This window comes from Schistocerca nitens, chromosome 2 (assembly GCF_023898315.1).
Source record: "Schistocerca nitens isolate TAMUIC-IGC-003100 chromosome 2, iqSchNite1.1, whole genome shotgun sequence".
NCBI lineage: Eukaryota > Metazoa > Arthropoda > Insecta > Orthoptera > Acrididae > Schistocerca > Schistocerca nitens.
Genome location: NC_064615.1, coordinates 323,577,405 through 323,597,463, shown reverse-complemented (window position 1 = coordinate 323,597,463; position 20,059 = coordinate 323,577,405). Strand labels below are relative to the sequence as shown.

At 41.0% G+C, this 20,059-nt stretch overlaps 2 protein-coding genes across 3 annotated transcripts in view; one reads left to right on the top strand and one right to left on the bottom strand.

Annotated features, from left to right (window-relative positions):
• Positions 1 to 990: 990 nt before the first annotated feature.
• Positions 991 to 3,447, bottom strand: LOC126236116 (mitochondrial-processing peptidase subunit beta). The gene is made up of 2 exons (XM_049945186.1): positions 1,980 to 3,447; positions 991 to 1,177 (listed from the first exon to the last, which is right to left on the bottom strand). The coding sequence occupies exon 1, from the start codon at positions 3,420 to 3,422 to the stop codon at positions 1,995 to 1,997; it is 1,428 nt and encodes a 475-aa protein (XP_049801143.1). The 5' UTR covers positions 3,423 to 3,447; the 3' UTR covers positions 991 to 1,177; positions 1,980 to 1,994.
• Positions 3,448 to 3,869: 422 nt separating this feature from the next.
• The window catches only part of LOC126236114 (wiskott-Aldrich syndrome protein family member 3), a 282,816-nt gene continuing 266,626 nt past the window's right edge, over positions 3,870 to 20,059 (top strand). For both annotated transcript variants that reach the window (XM_049945185.1, XM_049945183.1), the window contains exon 1: positions 3,870 to 4,016. The gene's annotated coding sequence lies outside the window, so the exon portion shown is untranslated. The remainder of the gene's footprint in view (positions 4,017 to 20,059) is intronic.

The following is a 20,059-nucleotide window of genomic DNA, read 5'->3' as shown; positions in this document are numbered from 1 at the left end:
GAGAAAATAGTCTTATTTTCATGTGATATATAAAGAAGTACAACTGTTGTTGAGACAGCTGCAGTTATAATATTTGTTTCACCCTATGCAGTGTTAATATGTTTGTAACAGCCAGCAAATTTTTTTTAACTTTATACTAGTTTCAGATGATAAAATACACATTATGGACTTATTAAATGGTTTCCATGCATCAATTTCTAACAAAATGTTATTTTTTGCAGCTTTGGAAGGATGCACATTATCATGGTTAAAGATTGTCAGTCAGAATGTGTGTACCACCAATTTTTCAGAGGTACTTGTACCTTGCAAATTTTAAAACTAAAAGGCCAATTTTTATGCAAATTAAAATATAATTGTTATTCAACATTAAGGTAGGCCTATTCATGTGAATCTTGAAGTTGCATGTTTCTTCGAGTTTAACAACAAATCAGTTCACACCAAAGCATAATGCATTACTTCCATTTTTTTTAATATGTATGTATACAAGCCAAGGATGGTAACAAAATAGTTGAGACACTGCAATTTTTTGTTACCAGCTTCAAAAATAAACATTTTCATTTCTACTATAACAGTGAAAGGATTCAGAAATTTCTATTTTATATTATTTATCTCAAACACACCCACGTTGTTTGTTTTCCTTTTATTAAATTCCTATAAGAAAAAAGAATAAGTTAAAAGCTTCACAATGAGTTTGCTTTTCACCCTGCTTAACTAATTTCTCATTTTCAATTAATCTATTTGTGTATTTCTTACTTTATTTCGGAGTTGTGCTTCATCCAAGGTGGAATATGGAAAGACTGCAATACTACTCTGCTTTTACATTTCTTTAGTTTTTCAAATGTCAGAACCCAGTTCACTGAAGTTCTCTATCTTCAGCTTTTCTGTTTTACAAAATTCTCCCTACAGCTCAGTATCAACAATGCAAGTCATGGGAGGTGCCATTTTGTCAAAATAACACCTGGCGATTTAAAAAAAAAAATACCACACCACTTACATAATGTACAGATTTTATTTTCATTAATAAATTGATCACAATGAACAAAAGTCATGGTCTTCTGACAAGTAATGACATTGGCTACAATGCTTAAGGATATTTACTATAACTGGAGTAGATCTTCTGAAATAAATTAGCTACCTATTTACAGGTCCATTCTCACTCTTTCCATCTGCACTGTACCTGAAAAAGAAATTATTATGGAAAATGTGTACTTTTCAGCACTTTTTTTTTTACATGTATAGGATCTTCAGTTTACTGATAAATCAGTGTCAGATACCATAATTCAGAGTTACATGATCAAGTCAATAATTTTAAAGTAGCCAAATTACCCAATACAAAAAAGTATTTTCTGCTCTTGCTCTTTATTTCCACTATTACTGGAATATATTCTGCACAAATCATTTAATCTGGACAAACAGGAGGAAACTGCACAATACTAAACTGACAGATTTAATCACAAATGATGACCTTCGTAACTCTCAGAAAATATTTCAAGATTAATTGATCTATTAGAAATCACATCAATATTTTACTTTCTGTACAAACTAATCGCATCTTTGTTACTTGAATTCTACAGAATGAGCAACAATAGGCTAAGATCTCTATCAAGCAATGTAATAAACCTTTGTAAGACAATTACAGCCTTTAATTTTGTTGTCTTTTTCTGTACAGTCCCTGTACACAATTTTGAGAATTCATTCTGGTCAGATGCATGGTATGCAAATACAAAATTCATTTCAACACCAAATACAAAGACAGCAATCAGAATCTCTGATGGGCCAAAAATTCTCTTAAAACTAATGGTAGTCTACAAGTAGAATTATGGCTATCAGTGATAGTACACCTGATAAGTCAGCATCTCTCAAGTCTCTACAGTTGAGCTTTTCCATGTTCATAAAAAATCAAGTGAAAATTAAATTAATTTAGCACCATGCAAACAGGAACTAAAGTAGCTATTCAGCACAGAAAAAGAAAAACTTACCTCTACAATGTGCAATTACACACGCAGCCAGTACATTGATGACCTGATTCTGTTGTAGTCTGGGAGATTTTCAATTGGTCCAACAGCAGCCAGTGCTGGGCAGTGATCATATATATACTTCATTCCAACATCTCTTACATTTTTTGCTGTTACAGATTCGATTCTAGCAATCAATTCATGAGTTGGGATCCTTCTGTTATAGAAAAGCATCTGCCTTCCTATGTCTTCACAAACAGGCGTTGACCCATCAAGCTGTAAAAGCATATTTGTCTTCAACATGTTACGAGCACGTTCCACCTCTGACTCTGTTACTTCTGTACATATACGCATCCATTCAGTTTGAATATTGTACATCATATCTTCACATTTCAGTGGGTCACACACAAAATAAATGCCCCAAAGACCTGTGTCTTTGTAGCAAGTGTTAAATGACTGGAAAGTATGTGCTAGGTTATCTTGTGCTGCAGCTGCTGCTAAGTGTGATGAATTGTTGACTCCAGCTCCTTGTGTTCTTGTCCACGCACCAATTAAGGTATTAGCGACCATCAATGGAATGTTGTCTGCATCTGCCCATCCACAACCCTCTACAGCAATTGCAACATGTGCAAGCGGGATTGAATCATCCCTCACACGGATCTCCGAGCCAGTAAACCTGCATGGAGTTGGAATGGGAATTTCGTCACTGTAAGAACCACTAAGGCTGCTAAAATTTTTCTCCGTCAATTTTACTAAGTCGTCATGCTTTATTGCACCTGCACCAGCCATAACCATCCTTGGGGGCTTGTAATGGGTTTTAATAAAGTCTGATAAATCTTGGCGAGATATAGATTTGATGTTTTTCGTAGGGCCCAGAATTGTTCTGCCCAGTGCTGTGCCCTGATACGCTGTTGCATGTAAGTGATCAAACACTACTTCCTGCAAATTAGTTTCCACTTCTTGCATTTCACGGAGAATAACATCTCTCTCCCTCTCAATCTCTTGTTCTCCCAGCCGGGAATTCAAAATGATATCAGAAAGTATTTCAACACATTTTGGAATATCCTCTGCTAGACACTTAGCGTAAAAAACAGTTTGTTCACGGGAGGTGTATGCGTTAAGGTGGGCACCCATATTCTCAATCTCAAGTTCTAAATCCGTCTGGGATCTTTTCGATGTGCCTTTAAATGCCATATGCTCCAAAAAGTGAGCTACACCATTCGTACTGTCTGTCTCATAACGCGATCCCGCATCAATCCACAAACCGACTGTAGCGGTTAAACCACCACTATCTTCTGTTGCAACACGGAAGCCGTTGTCCAACGTGGTGCACCGCGTTGGTGGACCATTTATTATTACCTGCTCGAATGATGGTGCAGCGAGTGTTGATCTCCATCTCTTGCTTGCTTCAGTTAAATTGCTTTTGTTTCGTAGCACAGCACTCAACCTTAGCAGACGGGTCGCCATTTTGTGAAGGTCGAACTCACTGCCTTGTAATTAGAGTATCCACATAGAAGCTATTTATACACGCTCGTAAGATTCAGAAGTTGGCAATACAATATTTGTTTTCGCAGCGTCCACCACTCTTTTCACAGTTCTAAAAATTGTATATAAGTTTTTTCCACATTCTACAATAATTCAGGCTTGATATATTTAGAACATATTCTGAGGTGACAATAAGTGACGGCAACAAACAAAATAGTGCAGAAAATTTGTTTATTTGGTTAATTTAATCCTAAAAATTTATGGTTATATTGCCTAATAAATGCGAAACGCAATCTTGTGTTGAAATTTTACATAGATTGCGAATGACCAGCATTTCAGAGATACTACTCTAATTTCTCAGCAGTGTCAAAGCAAGGCTGCTGGAAGAATTTGCTGCCGCAGCAAATCCAGAGGGCGGTGCCAATCAAGTCTGAGAGTTCGTGAGACAACGCCATTTTACGTGGTTAAGAGTGTTGATTTCATGTGGTTTTCGTAAACTTGTGGGCGATGTCAGTGTTCGTGGAGTAGTGTTTTCAAGGAATGGACTGGTACCTGAATTTATTATACGTGCATATGGTAAGGCATGTGTCCTGAGTACAGTAAGTTAAGAAAACAATGTTTGACACTTAGTGAGTTCAATAGATGCATGATGCGGATTTTAAAAGACTGATAAAGCATTGTAGTGTACCTGGGTCACTTGCGACTTGGGAATTTATAAAGCATCAAGTTACAGTGAGGAAGTTTCTGTTTACAATAACTAATAGATATGAGGTTATCAGCTTTTCAGCTGTTTCCTAAGACGAGAGAAATACTCGCAGTATGGTACGCTATTAGATTCTCATTCTGTTCCTAATACCAGGAAATAAATTCAGTAATATGAAAGAGATTTCCGTGCGGAACGAATCGTTCGTGTTGCTATTTTTTTATTCTTGCATTTTATCATCACAGTCAACCTGTCACTTTTAGTGAAACTGGGTTCGTTGTCAAGAAACAGGTAGTTCGTTGACATTGAAATTGTTTATTTTTACGTGTTATAGCATGGATGGATGTTAGGTGGCTGATCGGGCGATGTGTAATTGAGTTTCAAAGAACTTGTATTGTGTAGACCTACAGATTAGTTCCCTGAATGAAATTTAGTCTCTAACATGAAGAAATTATGTGCTGTCTGAAGTGTAATTAATAGTGAACAGACACTGAAGTTTCTATAGTTAGAAACGTGGCAAGGGGGAGCATTTGCCGAGTCTAGTTCAGTATAGATCAGTCAATAATAAATCTTTCAGCTGTAATGTGAACCTTAAAGATAGGATCATGCTGTAAATGAAACGCTAGTCATTACGGATTTAACTAAACTGTATAATGTCCTGGGTCAACATAAACTCGCAGGCGCGTATATGCCATGAAGGAGACACAATTTTGATATTAGAACCACATTCCTCTATGCAATACTGATCTTTTGGTTGCTTATCTAGCTGAAATACGCAAGGTACTGAAAGGTTTTGGTAGCATGGATGTCAGAAAGGCTTCGATGCTATGTAAAATGTTCAAACTGTTTTCCCGTATGTACCATTTCGTCATTATTAATCAGGAATGGAAGACCCGCATGTTTGTTCTAAGGCTATGCAGTATAAAGCCTTCTTTTGAGAGTTTTGTAGTACTAGAATTGGTGTAAACCTTTTGTAAAGGAAAAAAAATTGGTGTTTGTTTTAACGTCATAAAATGGCTGTAATTGACTTGCGGTTGACTCCGCATCTTCGGTGTGTATAATTCATTTCTTTGTCAGTACAGTATTATCTGCATAGATAAACAAATCCAGTATAAAGGTTGACAGATGTCAAACCTAAGGGTAGTATCAAACACTGCAAACTTCTTTATAAACTGAGCTATATATTTCTTCATGACAGTACCATTCGTGTTACAGAGAATTCTGTGTAGTCAATATATCGTACATAAATCTTGCGCGAACTTTAGATGATGTGAAGTATCAGCAGACCACACTTAAATTTGACAAAGCTGCACAGGCACGCCCCATTATAGATCAGTAATGGGTGCTTTTATCTAAAGAAATAAATATTATTGTTGCCTTATGTTGTAGACTAGTGTCTCGTCAATAGGGCAATTCTAATTTGTGGCAAATGATTTGTGATATTTGAGGTGTTGATTGTGGTTTGTCGTACTGACAGCGGATAATGTTCCTCAAGAAATGTCAATCAACTTTGTACTGCAGTCGATTTCAGTGTCTGCTCGTGATAATCGTTACGCCAAGACTGTGATAGCATACCTGTTTATGGATACCTTTGGATTCCTGTAACCCATGTTTTGTCTCGCAGTAAGTGAATCGCCGAAGCGTAAGAAGAGGATACTGTGGTTATTTTAGGGTACCATATAGTCATTAACATCAAATGATTTAGAGAAACGGGAAATTCTCATCAGGGCTGGTTTCCTCCCGACACGATACCGGTTATCCCTCTAGGATTTACTCCACTCAATCTGAATTAGATTGAGTGCCAGCACGTAGAGGGTTTCGGCATGCCTTACGATACACTCTAAAGTCATGTTGTTTAATCATTTTGATTTGTCAGTGGAACATTTTGGCTACGTTATTAGATGTCAAGAGATGTATTACGAAAAATATAATTGCATAAAAATGGAAAGAAAATTGTATAACGTAAAATGTATGTATATAACAAAGCACAGCCTACAAGGACATGGAAGTGTAGTCTCTTCAAAGAAAAGATTCCGGGATTTGATCCCTTACCGTTAAGTTGGTCATTTGTTTTGATCAAAAATAATTCCGTAGCATCTTGACCGCGGCATCATGTTCCTTTCTTCCGTTTCATATTCGGAAACAAAAGCAACAGATAAGCGAATTGACTGACACTTCACAAACAGGAAACATGTGTTATCACTATTTAAGGATGTAGTTTACGAAATTTCAGACCACAACACCAAGACCGCTGTGTGATGGGCTGACTGTTAGTCTGTTCTGTTCATAATTAAATTTTCCTATGCTGCGGAAACTGCCTTGTTTTCCCAAGACGACGTAGTTAATCGCTCGATCTCTTGAGGGCACAAGCAGAACTGGAGCACAATGTACGAAAGACGAGGTCCACACTTAGCCTTGAGGCTGGATGCACATTCTACGAATGTAATAGCGAAGTACGTACTATTGAAAGGAATATTTTCCGTTACCGTACCAGTATTCGAACGCGCCAAGACTTGCTAGAACACCTACGCGATTATCAGAGTAGCGGGCCTCTGCTGCCAACTGCTATAAAATTGTTTCACCTGGATCAGCAACGCCCTAGTTTATATGCCACAGACAAGAACTTGGCGGGTATTTACAGCGTACATTCCAGGAAGTGTCTGTTTCGTCAACCGACGTTAACATCCCATCTAATCTGAACTGTAGATGTGGAAGAATTTTACAATTCGCGCGTTTCATTTGTAGGCTAAGAAGTGTGGGAATCACGAAAATTGTCAGTGATTTTAGGACCATTCCTAAAGAGCATAGATGGACTGCTATTGGATGACAAGCATTTTTTTCAGCTTCTGGGTGAAGATTGTGCGTCAGTGACTGGCGTTAAATTTCCCACACTCTGCTGTCATATGGAGTGAGAACACGTGACGCTGCTGATTCGTACGTACTTTGAGAGCGTTAGTGTCTTACGTCCATGCCCTGTTTTTCCAAAGGGGTGGGCTGTTTCCGGCACAGAGTTTCCATAATCATCCATACTTGTGGACACAACCACACCAATAACTGACCGCAGCGCAAACAAACGACAAATATTGGAATAAATATCTCCGGTTTTTGGAACGGTGTAGAGTATTCAAAGCTAACAAAGTACAAGAGTGAAATACTGCTAGATTTTATTAACGTGCAAGACTTATGATGAAAGCTACTTTCGCGGGATGTCGCTGCCAAGAAATAAAACTCGATGAAACTTGGACCATACAAAGGAAAAACTGCGACAATGTTTTGCAGAGGATAACTGAAAGAAAACGCAGTGAGACGAACATAATTGGTCTCTTTAATTCAAAGACGATAATTACATTGGGGTCACCGCGATTTATGGTTACCTGGGCATTACAAAAGACGGGACATAGTTCTTTATAGGGTTTGTGCGATCACCACAGACGGTAGTAAATGCTGGCCATGAGGTTGGTGACGAGTTCTGTAGGGCGTTCATTTCCTCCCGACAGCACGGTTGATGGTCGTCGATGCATATGAAACTGTTGCAGTAAGTCATCCAAACGTGCTCGGTGGGATGTTAAGTCGAGGGAACGGCAGGCCACTCCTTCGCCTAATATCCTATCATTCCAGTAGCTCCTTCACCTGCACAGTTCAATGCTGTCACGTCGTGTCAACCATAAAAATGAAGTCAGGGACGGATGCACACCTGAAAAGAAACACATTCAGAAGTAGTAGTGTCACCAATAATGTTGACAGGTGAATGTATCATGTTCAAGGATTTACAGGTCAGTACACTCCTGCAACAACGTCACCCCCACACCATAACACGTAGACTACCAAAAAAATCAATTTCGACAATGTTCCAGGATGCATTACGTGTTTCTACATCTCGCAATGTAAAGGTACGTTCGGCATTGTCGAACATGATCGCTTTGGTGTTGCAGGTGTTGTGGTGTGGGAAGGCATAATGTTGCACGTGGTACACTCACTTTTTTTAATCTCATTTTGTTCGTTAATGTTCGTTGCATCTGCTCGGGGCGGACGTCGTAAGACATTTATGTTCGTTGTTGATCGATTGACTCAATTTTTTTTTTTTTTATTACAGAGAGCACGTAACCCTCTGACCGAACACGCTGAGCTACCGTGCCGGCAGCTCACTGGTCAACGTTGTTCCCCATGTGCGTCTTTTCGTGCATTCTGCCCCGCCGACATTTTTATGGATGGCAATGTGCGACGGCATCAAATATTGTGCAAGGGAAGCAGCTTTGGAACGAGAGGATATGCGCCAGATGGACTGACCTACACGTTTCACGGACATAAATCCTACAGAGTACATGTGGGTTGCGTTGGGAGACGTATTGCCGCGCTGGCGGGAGGGAATGGAACGCTCTACCACAAGAATTTCTTACCGACCTTCTGGCCAGCATGGGAGTATGTTTCGCATCATGCGTTGCTGTCCCTGGTAATAACACACACTCATAATTTGCTGGGGAGCAATGTAAATCGTAGTGACTTTTGTAATTGTCTTTGAATAGGTGTCGTTTCATTCGGCTCATGGCGTATTTCTTATGTACAGTTCTGTTGCGGTTCTGTCTATGGTCAGTTTCATCGAGGTATGGTACTTGGCGGTGGCCCATCATGCAAAAGTTACATTCGTTCTTAAGTTTTGCACACCAGTATGCATTACAAAATCTGCGGAATTAATGCCTGTTCTAGCTCCATATTAAGTCCCGTGTTGCTGTAGAAGAGTGTATGTCATCCTTGTTTACGAGAAGAAAGAAACTGAACGTATAAGAATTGCAAATTATTAAAGTTAACTCCCTTTGTTACATGATCGTAGAACTTTCAAAACTCGAGAGTTATGACGTTCCTGGAGGAACAGAGGCTTCTCTGAAAGAATTAACATGGTTTCAGAAAGTTAAATCTTTTGAAACGCGGCTCATTTAATTCACGCAAGATATACAGGGTGTTCCAGAAATGTTGGGAAGAACTTAGAGGGTTTGTAGAGGCCGTCTTGAACAAATCTAGGGTAGGAACCCGTGTCCCGAAACGTTATTCAGCAACGCTACAGAGCGTCAAAGTTAGATGCGCTTGTGCCTGTCACTAGGTCACCACTTCGGCTGCAAACATGACTTTGTACCCTGACGGACAGTGGTGGAACGGAGCGCAATGTTTGTTAGGCAGTGATCGCGAATGGTGCCACCATCGCCAGTAGAGAAGCTGGAGCTAGCTGCTGCATAAAAAGTCCTCGTCTCCGACGAATGTGATGCTCACCTGCCTCTTTGGATGAAGCTATCAGCGGTTTTTCTCCTGTATACCGAAAAACTCGCATTCATAGGAGTTGAGGCCTTTCTACGCAGCAGCTAGCTCCAGTTTCTTCACTGGCAATCATGGCAGTCAGTTGCCATCATCTAATAACAACATTAAGAGACGTTCCGCCTAGGGTCGGTCAGCGTACAGTCACGTTCGTTGCCGAAGGGTAGCATAGCGGCAGGCGCCGGCGCCTATAACTTCGACGCTCTGTAGCTTCGTTGGATGACGTTCCTGTACATGTTCCTATCCTCGATTTGTTCCTAAAGACATCTCTACACCCCTCAAATTTTGATGCAGCGTTTCTTGGACAGCCTTTTCAATGATGGAGTTGAACCTAGTCAGTATTTCTAGATTACCGAAAGTCGGAAGACACTGTCGTCTTCTAAACAAAATACGATCATAAAAGTGTCTTCACGAATGCGAGTGGCTTTGAAGGCTTATAGACTAATATTCATTAAGTTACGTTGAACGGTGATTACACAACGTATAACGTAAGTAACGTCAGGTGTGCCCGAAGGAAGGCTAACAGTACCTGCAATGGTCTCAATATATAGAATAAATCTCTCACGTAAGCTCAGCAGCGCTCGAATTGTCCGTTGACATAGTTTAAACATTGGGGAGGCCAGGAGTGTAATAGCACGAAACGATATCAATATTGACGAAATTTCAAAATCATTAGTAGGGAAAATAGACAGATTCCGTTAAAAGACGCTGCGTTTGCAAAGAAAATCGCCAGTAAATCTTTGGAAGAATCTCTCTTTGTAAAGCCATTTATTGGGTGGTGTGAAGAACAATATCATTCAGCATATTTTCGTCAAAGAGATGCCAACGTTCTTCAGCACTCCAAAGCTTGCAAGCAGGACCCTGTGGAAATAGCATAGCTGTTATACATATATTCCTTTTAATCTTTTGCCTCTCGGGGTGCTTTTGGTGAGCTTCAGCATTTTTACCCTATAGGACAGTCTTATTTGAAATATTAATGCTCTCTCCCTTGAATTCAAACAAAAACTTTTCTGTTCAAATTTTTTTGGACTCTGCAATTCCTAAATTTCATTGTTACTCTCACCCCATATTTTGCGTAATAATATCGCTGTCAGTGTCACCTGCTTCGATATTATCTTAGACAGTCATCATCTTCCCTGATGTCTTCCGGCTCACTACCTTCCTCATCCAACAGCTGATCTACAAGAACCACCTCGGAAACAAGTTTTCGTAAGTCATCTTCCCATAAAGAATCGTGTCTGTCTTTCCTGAAAGTATTTGTATGGAGTGTAGCCATGTATGGAAATGAAACATGGACGGTAAACAGTTTAGACAAGAAGAGAACAGAAGCTTTCGAAATGTGGTGCTACAGAAGAATGCTGAAGATTGGATGTGTAGATCACGTAACTAATCAGGAGGTACTGAGGTACTGCACAGAATTGGGGAGAAGAGGAATTTGTGGCACAACTTGACTAGAAGGGATCTGTTGGTAGGACATGTTCTGAGGCATCAAGGGATCACCAATTTAGTATTGGGAGGGGGGGGGGGGCGTGGAGGCTAAAAATCGTAAAAGGAGACAGAGATTAATAGACCAAGCAGATTCAGAAGGATGTAGGTTGCAGTAGTTATTCGGAGATGAAGAGGCTTGTACAGGATAGAGTAGCGTGGAGAGCTGCATAAAACGAGTCTCTGGACTGAAGACAACAAAGAATCGTGTACTTCAGTTTCACCAACTAGCACTGAAATGTCTAAAAGACGACACTCGGAAATACAGATACAAATTCACACTAGTGGTAGCACGGGTGATTTTTCACAGATATTTTTTGTACTGAAATACTGAAGCTACTGATAGACATTTTTCAACAATGCCTGAACTTACACTACATGCCAGGATGGCCAACACTCCAAGCAGGTTTGTAACGCCCCTGTAGATATATTAAATTTCCCCAGGATGAATTTTCAACTAGTTTAAGGGTAGCCATACCCTGGCATGCGATCCACAGTACCCTTCGCAGGTTTTATTGGCAATTGCATGGCTGCGATATATGCCTCAAATAGCGTAGCTCGAACAAGCTGAAGATAAGTTTTCCTACGCTAAGTAAGTTTTACTGGTCTATATCAAAGACTGAGAAAAAAATATTGTCGCCTTGTGGTTTGGTGAGTACCTCTGTTACGTTATAGTGTTGCTACGTAGTAAATTAATTGATAGTTAACACTCAGAATCTTTTACGAGAAATATTGGCGTTCTAATTACATGAACACTTAGTCTTCCATATCAGTGCGCAACTCATTGTTGTCTAATTTGTCAACTTCGTACACCACTTTCTGCCGATAGAACACCTGAACACGTCAATAGTAAACTGCCTGCCCACTGCCACTTTGTTGACCGAAGAAGTTGAACCTTTTCACAGCGAAAGGACACAGTTACGCACAATTTCCCATTGCAGATAGCTCCTTATAAACGCGAACAATCACATTTTTTTCTTGTCGATGTAGTGTACTGTACGAAGTATGATTCCGTAACACTTTCTAGGGTAGCATTACGTTAGACTCAAGCGAAAGCTCACCAAGGAAAACTAGCTGTATTCAGCGTATGTTTTCAGTGTTTGTTCAGTTATTGTTTATGCAGCGTATGTTTTCAGCGTTTGTACAGTTATCGTTTTTAAACTTTTCTGACTGAAAGTGTTTGCCATCTCAGGCAGCTGCATGAAAACATGTCTTGGCAAGCAATTATCTTACCAGCAGAGCATCCAGACATGACACTCGTCAGACTAAACTCTTCGACTTGTCAGTACCTCAACGAGGATCCACATTCATGTCCCAGTGCGTGTTGGAAATTATTGCAGTGTACACTCCAAGGAGAGTGAAAGTATCTATAAACATAATTTCTTTGTTGTTCTGATAACGCCTTTGTTCCACATTTTCTTAGTGACAGCACAAATGCGGAAAAGACTAGGAATTATTAATAACTTTATTCTTTCTCGTTTCTTTGGCATGTTTCTCATCTGTTCGTGCTTCGGCGAACTGTAGTCGAACAGCTGCAACATTCGCTGTTCCCATAAATCGCCATGCGCGAGTAATTCTTTTTCATTCTCCGATCTCGCGGTGCTCCTACAATTACTTCACGTTGTCTTGCTTAAAATGACAATAGTTTTACCTTGGTTTATTGCGGTATGTTACATACAAGAGATATAAAAATAATCAGGCCTTCAAGCATAAAACATTGCCTGGTGCATTCCCACCGACAACATATGTATATACAGGGTGTCCCGTTTTAATCTCTACCGGCCGATATTTCTGGAGCGCACGATCCTGCTAAAGTCTCTAGTAAAAGTTGTAGGGGTTGAAGGTCATGGAACGGTTACCTCGAAATGACCTTGAGCCCTTTTCCAAGGTCAAACCAAGATAAAGTTCAGTTTTGCAAATGGTAATTCCTATTTTTTAATTCCATTTTCGTATTCTACGTGAAAAAATATGCAATGTTTGTAGGGAACATTTCTCGAAAAACCAGTAGTTCGTCGCCAGGGGGCACTTACTTGTAACCTTCCCAGGTTACCAGTATCTCGAGAACGGAGCGAGATCGGGAAAAATTGTCAATGAAAATATTGTATGGTTTCTGAACTTCGTCCACTGGTGACGTTTGCGTGCACTTGAAATGGCCTTGAAATTCTTCATATTAACCTGAAAGCAAATAACGTCGGCATGAGCGGAACCCAATGTGCACTACGTGGAGGTTGCCCAGCAGACTTCGAACATCGTTCGGGGCTGATTAACATGGTTCTCACTGGAAATTTAGGATCTGAGATGCCCGATCAACTGCCCATTTTGCCTAATGCACTTTTACACACAGCCGGAAACTGGTCTAGACGTCAATGCCTGATGGGTGATTACATGGAAAGCCGCCACAATCCTTCCCCTCGTATCTTCTGGCGTCATCGGGGGAGCGGAGTACACCTTCTGCTTCACAGCTCCCCATAAGAAGTCGAATGGTGTTAAGTCTGGCGATCTTAGATGGAATTCACGAACTGCACTACAGATACCAATCCATATATTCGGGTAAGTTGCATTAAGGTACCGTCTGACGGGTGAGGCCTGATGTGCGGGGGCGCCGTCATATTGAAACCACATACTTGCTCGTATGGGTGGGCGGATATTTTCTAGTAAAGGAAACACCAGGCTCTGGAGAATATGAAGATAGCGCAAGCCGTTCAACGTTTTGCCGTAAAAAACTGGATCTACCACGTAACCTCCAACTATGCCCGTCCAGACATTGATTGACCAGTGTGTGTTCTGTGATTTCGTTGTCAGCGAGGATTTGCTTGCGGGACAAGTTGGCTCAGATAAATTTTTCTTATGGACTGCAAACATTCGTGTTGAGAATAATTTTGGTTGTACGGATTTGGAAAAATTTCACTTCGCAGGAACTCATTAGATTCTTAAGAGGCGAAATTCATGAGTTCCACTAGGCGAAATTTTTCTTAATCCCTTAACACACATTTATTCTAAGTTCATAAGAGAAAAAATTATGAAAGTCACGCCATTCAAGAATCATTCTAAATGGGCGAAGTCGAGAAATTTTCAGAATCTCCAAAGGTAATGATTTCAAATTCCCCGACAATGGCGCTTATTAGTTACCCTCAGAGCTCCACCCTTCTCTTCTCTGAATGTGCTGGTAACCTGGGAAAGTTACAATGAAGTGCCACCTGGCAAAAACTATTGGTTTTTCGAAAAAGCGTTCCCTACAAACAATACTAACTTTTTCACGTAGAATACGAATATGGTATAAAAAATAGGGATTACCATATTCAAAAATGAACTTGACCTTGGTTTTGTCTCGAAATAGGGTTCAAGGTCGTTTCGAAAGTAACCATTTCATGGCCCCCCTTCAAACCTTAAAACTTTTACTACACTCTTTGCAGAATTGTGCAGCTTCAGAGATGTCGGCCGGTATAGATTAAAATGGGACACCTTTTATATACAGGGGTGAGTGGTATTCCTTACCACTTCGGCACATACCGAAGCACATGCCCTGACAATTCTCTCTCGTATATCGTGCAAATAGTAAATATTCCCCGAATACGGCGTATTCATCTATCGTGACATTGACGTGTAACCGCCATTCGACGGTTTCACAATACAACACCAATAGGAACGGTAGGACTAGTATCGTCGAATCAAGCGAATGTGAATTATGTATTTCTTCGAAGAACAAGTTGATATGCTTCTCATTTACGGTGAATGCCAACGAAATTCAGTGAGAGCGAGAGACTCATACGCTGAAAAATATCTCAATGTACTCACCCTACACGCTCTACATTTAAATATGTGTATGGTAAATTGAGAACAACTGGATCTTTAACCCATCGGAAATATAACCGGCAAAGGAAAGTTACTAACGAGGAAACGGAAATACGTACTCCTGCCACTGTGGTTAGAGATCCTTGTTAGTTTACGTCAAATCGCAAGGGAATCTAGCATGAGCCAGAGTAGTGTTGTTCGTGTTCTGCATAGCCATAAATGTCATCCTTACCATATCAGTCTCCACCAAGAATTTTCTGGTACGGATTGTATGCGTCGTATTGAATTCTGCCGATGGGCTCAACTTCAGATTGAGGGATGACACATTTATTAATTTGATTTTATTTACTGACGAGGCTACCTTCACGAACCATGGAAATGTTAATTTGCATAACATCCATTACTGGGCAACTGAAAATCCATATTGTCTGCGGCAAGTTGCACACCAAAAACCGTGGTCGGTGAATGTATGGTGTGGGATTCTGGGGGACAGAATTATAGGCCCCTATTTCATCGAAGTATATCTTAATGGTTGGAAGTGCACCACATTCCTGCAAGAAACATTAGGTCTGTTATTGGAAGAAATACCTTTAGGAACAAGGATCAGAGTGTGGTATCAACACGATGGGTGTCCGGCACAATTTTCGCTGATGGCTAGAAATGAGTTGCAGAGGCAATTCCCAAATCGTTGGATTGGACGCGGAGGTGTGTCGTGGCCGGCTCGTTCGCCAGGCTTGACGCCTCTGGATTTTTTCTTGTAGGGTTTCAAATGGTTCAAATGGCTCTGAGCACTATGGGACTTAACATCTATGGTCATCAGTCCCCTAGAACTACTGAAACCTAACTAACCTAAGGAAAACACACAACACCCAGTCATCACGAGGCAGAGAAAATCCCTGACCCCGCCGGGAATCGAACCCGGGAACCCGGGCGTGGGAAGCAAGAACGCTACCGCACGACCACGAGCTGCGGACTCTTGTGGGGATTTGTAAAAGACTGTTTATAAAGACTTTCCAACTACCCCTGAAGATGTGCAAGAGAGAACTGTCAGAGCATGTGCTTCGATAAGTGTCGATGTGATAAGGAATACCACTCAATCCATGATAGGAAGATTGCAGCACTGCATTGATGCCAATGGTCATCACTTTGAACACCTGTAAATGGACATTCATGCCACCTTTGTGACCTTCGTTGACCTTCAAAGACCTTACGGTTATAATCATTGGATTCGTCTCGATAGCTGCTGCCAGAAAGTAAGTACGAAACTATAGCATCCCATCTAAAAAAAAAAAAAAAGTTGACCTTCCTATCTTTGAAGCTACCCCACCTAGCAACATAAAACCGTCATATTATGGCCCCTGTCTAAACGAACGATAACTTCCAGGCTATTCGAATACCTGCGAATATAATTGATACTGTGGCCCGACACTGCTCGAGGCTGCTTAATGTGTTTCGTGCCTGACTCTCTATTTAACCTTCCCGACCGAGGTGGCGCAGTGGTAAGACATTGTATTCGGGAGGACGGTTGTGCAAATCCCCGTCCGGCCATTAAGGTTTAGTTTCTCCCGGATCTCCCTAAACATCGTTAAAGCCCCCCATCCTCTGTATGAGTTTGTATTCAGCCTCTAATAGCATCGTTGTCGACGGGGCCTTAAACACTAACCTTCCTTCATTTACTTGTCTTTGAAAGCACTCATTCCGCCGCATTTCCTTTATATATAGTCTCTTTCATGAAATACTTCACGAGACAGTTGTAAGTGGAGGAAAGTAGTTTTGGAATAAAACCTCGATCTTGTATTTTGGGCAAACCGCTTTGAATCTCGTCTTTGCGATGGTCGTATTGGTTTCCGTTAGTTTCCTGTAGTGTCAAGGCGCGTGCCAATGTAACTCCTCTAGCGAGGCAGTTAATGGCTGCATATATTACTCTCGTCAGAAAAACATTTCACGTACGGTAACGTTGCTGCTGTCGATACGTAAAATCTTGATTGAGCTCCACTTGTTCACGTACGTTCCAGACGTAAATATCACTCAGAGCCTACCGTCTTCTAGCCCATCTACAGTGATGTACATGCTAAAAAGTTTGAGACGGAGTTCCTGAATCCGTATGGCTTTCAGGTAGTCAAGACCGACTTGTTACCGATGTTTCGACGTTCCCGCATCACCATAATTCGAAACCCGCAGTGCTGTGCTTGAGGATTCCTTATCCTTCCTGGATGTAATTCTCCGGACAACTAGGTAACTAGTTCCCACGACTCAGTCTGCAGTGGCCCTTTTTTCTACGTTAACTTCGAAATTGGAAACCAGTTTGTTTATGTAAACATTATCACATCTCCTGACTGTAATGTCTCCACCGAGGTCACTTTTCTCCTTTACGAACAACGATAAAGCAAAAGTAAAATACACATAAGTTAGTTGTGTAATACGCTTGCGAAAACGAATGTTATCATTGTGAGACCTTGTTTCGTTTTCACGTGCAATGAACAGTGTAAGCACGAACTTTTCTAATGTAGCCTTTATAAGGAATTATGAAGCCGATTATATGTTCAAGTTTTAATTGTGTGAACATCAATCATAGTGTTTTGTTTTAGGACATGGCGCCAAATAGTTAATAAATGGCGTTGTGTATGCTGTTCCGAAAAACTACAATTGATGTTTTTAACACTAAACAGATATGAACTTTAATTTTGTTCCAAAGAGCTAATATAATATATCCTTGAATGAATCCGTTCTTGCACGTATAATGCATTCCAAAAGATTACACGTTTTTGAAGGATGTTATCAACAGCCGTTCAGTACTTCATGAAATGCGTGACACGCGGTTGTGTATCTGCCCTTTGGCACTACCAGTTTCGGTTTGTTTCTAGCGTTTTCCTGCCGACTGTACAGGTAGAGATATCTATTGCACCAATTTTAGTGTGAATAAATTCTTGTTGCCTTGCTGTATGGCTGTGCCCAGGCAAAAGATTAGCGAAGGAAAACTGGTAGATGCTGCTGTGCGTGAAATTTGGGATGCATTCATTCACACTTATTAATAGTACACACATCAAAAAAAGTTTTGCATCACCCCGGTTCCCAGAACTCGTGAAGATAGACGTTGACTGTGGATATTGTTTCACACAGTCCCTTAGACTGTTCAGAGATGTCACTAAACCCGCCCAAAGATGTAAACCGTGCACGAGCATCGCATATTAGACGGAGGGGTCCGACAGCCGATTAGTTCGTCATTCCACCAGAAGGAGGTACACGGCTCGTGTTATCTGTAGGTCAACCATGTGCCTAGACGTTCAATACCGCGGTTCGATCAAATCCGCATTGTTACTTTGTGCCAGGAAGGGCTCTCAACAAGGGAAGTGTCCAGGCATCTCGGAGTGAACCAAAGCGATGTTGTTCGGGCATGAGGAGATACAGAGAAACAGGAACTGTCGATGACATGCCTCGCTCAGGCCGCCCAAGGGCAACTACTGCATTGGATGACCGCTACCAACGGATTATGGCTCGGAGGAATCGTGACAGCAACGCCACCGTGTTGAATAATGCTTTTCGTGTAGCCACAGGACGCCGTGTTAAGACTCACTGTGCACAACGGGCTGCATGGTGCGCAACTTCACTCCCGACGTCCATGCAAGGTCCATCTTTGCAACCACGACAGCATGCAGTGCGCTACTGATGGGCCCAACAACACGCCGAATGGACCGCTCAGGATTGACATCACGTTCTTTTCACCGGAGCGTCGCATATGACTTAAGACAGTCTTCGGAGACCTGTGTGGAGGCAACCCAGTCAGGCTGAACGCCTTAGACACACTATCCAGCGAGTGCAGCAAGGTGGAGGTTCCCTGCTGTTTTGGGGTGGCATTATGTGGGGCCTACGTACGCCGACGCCGATCTGTGTTCTGGGAACAATGAGAGCCAATAAACGTAAAGTACCGCAAGAATTCTCCTCTACTCTACGCTACCGCACTCTTTGCCCGTATATTCCGAAAAGAAACAAAGCTGTAATTTTATTGTCTAGAATGCATTTTGACCATAACATAATCGACTCTGGAAAACCAGAAATAACTGCTTAAAATGACACACAGGTTTCGGTTCGCGAGCTATGTGGTACAGATAAACTTAGAGGCGCACAAGGAGATGGCCTGTGGCTACTCTCGTCGCCATGATGGAAATTGCCGGTGCAAACAGTATCATTTTAATTCAACATCACAGTAGATGCCAGGAAGAAAATATGTGATTTCGTTATCAAAGTGCATTGGTCGACGAGAAACGAGGTATCTTATAAGGGACCTTCGGCAACTTGTGATGATTAGACCTCGTATTTTAGGTAAAAACTTATTTTGTTCCTCATTAATTAAGTCAATAAAAGTTCTACATACACGAATCACGTCAATTTATGATCGAAAACGCTAGTTTATAGCACTTAAAAATGCCTAATTTCAGGTTAGTACCTGATTGTTCCTGAATTTTAAAAATCTAATTAAGTAAAATTATCTAGGACTAAAATTCTCTGACGGTCTTCCCAGCTAATAATTACGCAAATATTTTATCGAAAATTGTAATTTCATAGTACGGTACCTAAAATACGTAATTTCATGTTATAACCTATCTAATTTTTAAAATTCCAGTCACATAAAATTTGTATGACTAAAACTACTCTTCAGGCCTTCCCGGCTACTTAGAAAACAGTAATTGAAAGAAACTGGTTTGTTTGCATGGGTGAACGCCAATCGTGAGTCAGACGATAGGCTACGACAAGCTGCTCCAGCTCGCGCTGCCCCCCTCGCTGTAAACCGTCAAATGGTCCGGCAGGGCACATAGGAGCCTTGTGATATGCCTCCGGCGCCTTATAGCCGTATCGGAACAGCCGGTTTAAAACACCTGCATTGTCTTCATTCAGTCGGTCAGCGTGCTGCTTGGATGTGCAGAAATATTTCGCAGTGACAATGTAATTGTGGAAAGTCAAGCATGCCGAATGTAGTCAGCACCAAATCATCTCTGATTCGTCAATGATTACAAGACTTACCTGACTTCTCTACAAACGGAAGAGTTATTCACTCCAATGTGTGCAGCAAAGACGTAAGTAAAATGTTAACCTTTTATCTGCTACGCCCACTCAGAGAACAGAGATGCCACTGTTTTTCCCGAGTTAACTTGGACTAGACACATGCGAATGCAAAAATATTGCTTCTAAACCTTTAATGTAGGTTAATTTTGTTAACTAGATCTCCTACGTAAATTCTTACACAAAGTGTTTATCATTTATTTTTGTTTTTAGGTACGTTCTGAACAGAGATCCCATTTAAGGGGCTCCGGAACGCCCTATACTTGCAATGTTAAAA

What these genes read in the sequence shown, in the direction of transcription:
- LOC126236116 (XM_049945186.1), bottom strand. Translation starts at nt 3,422, where the DNA reads ATGGCGACCCGTCTGCTAAGGTTGAGTGCTGTGCTACGAAACAAAAGC.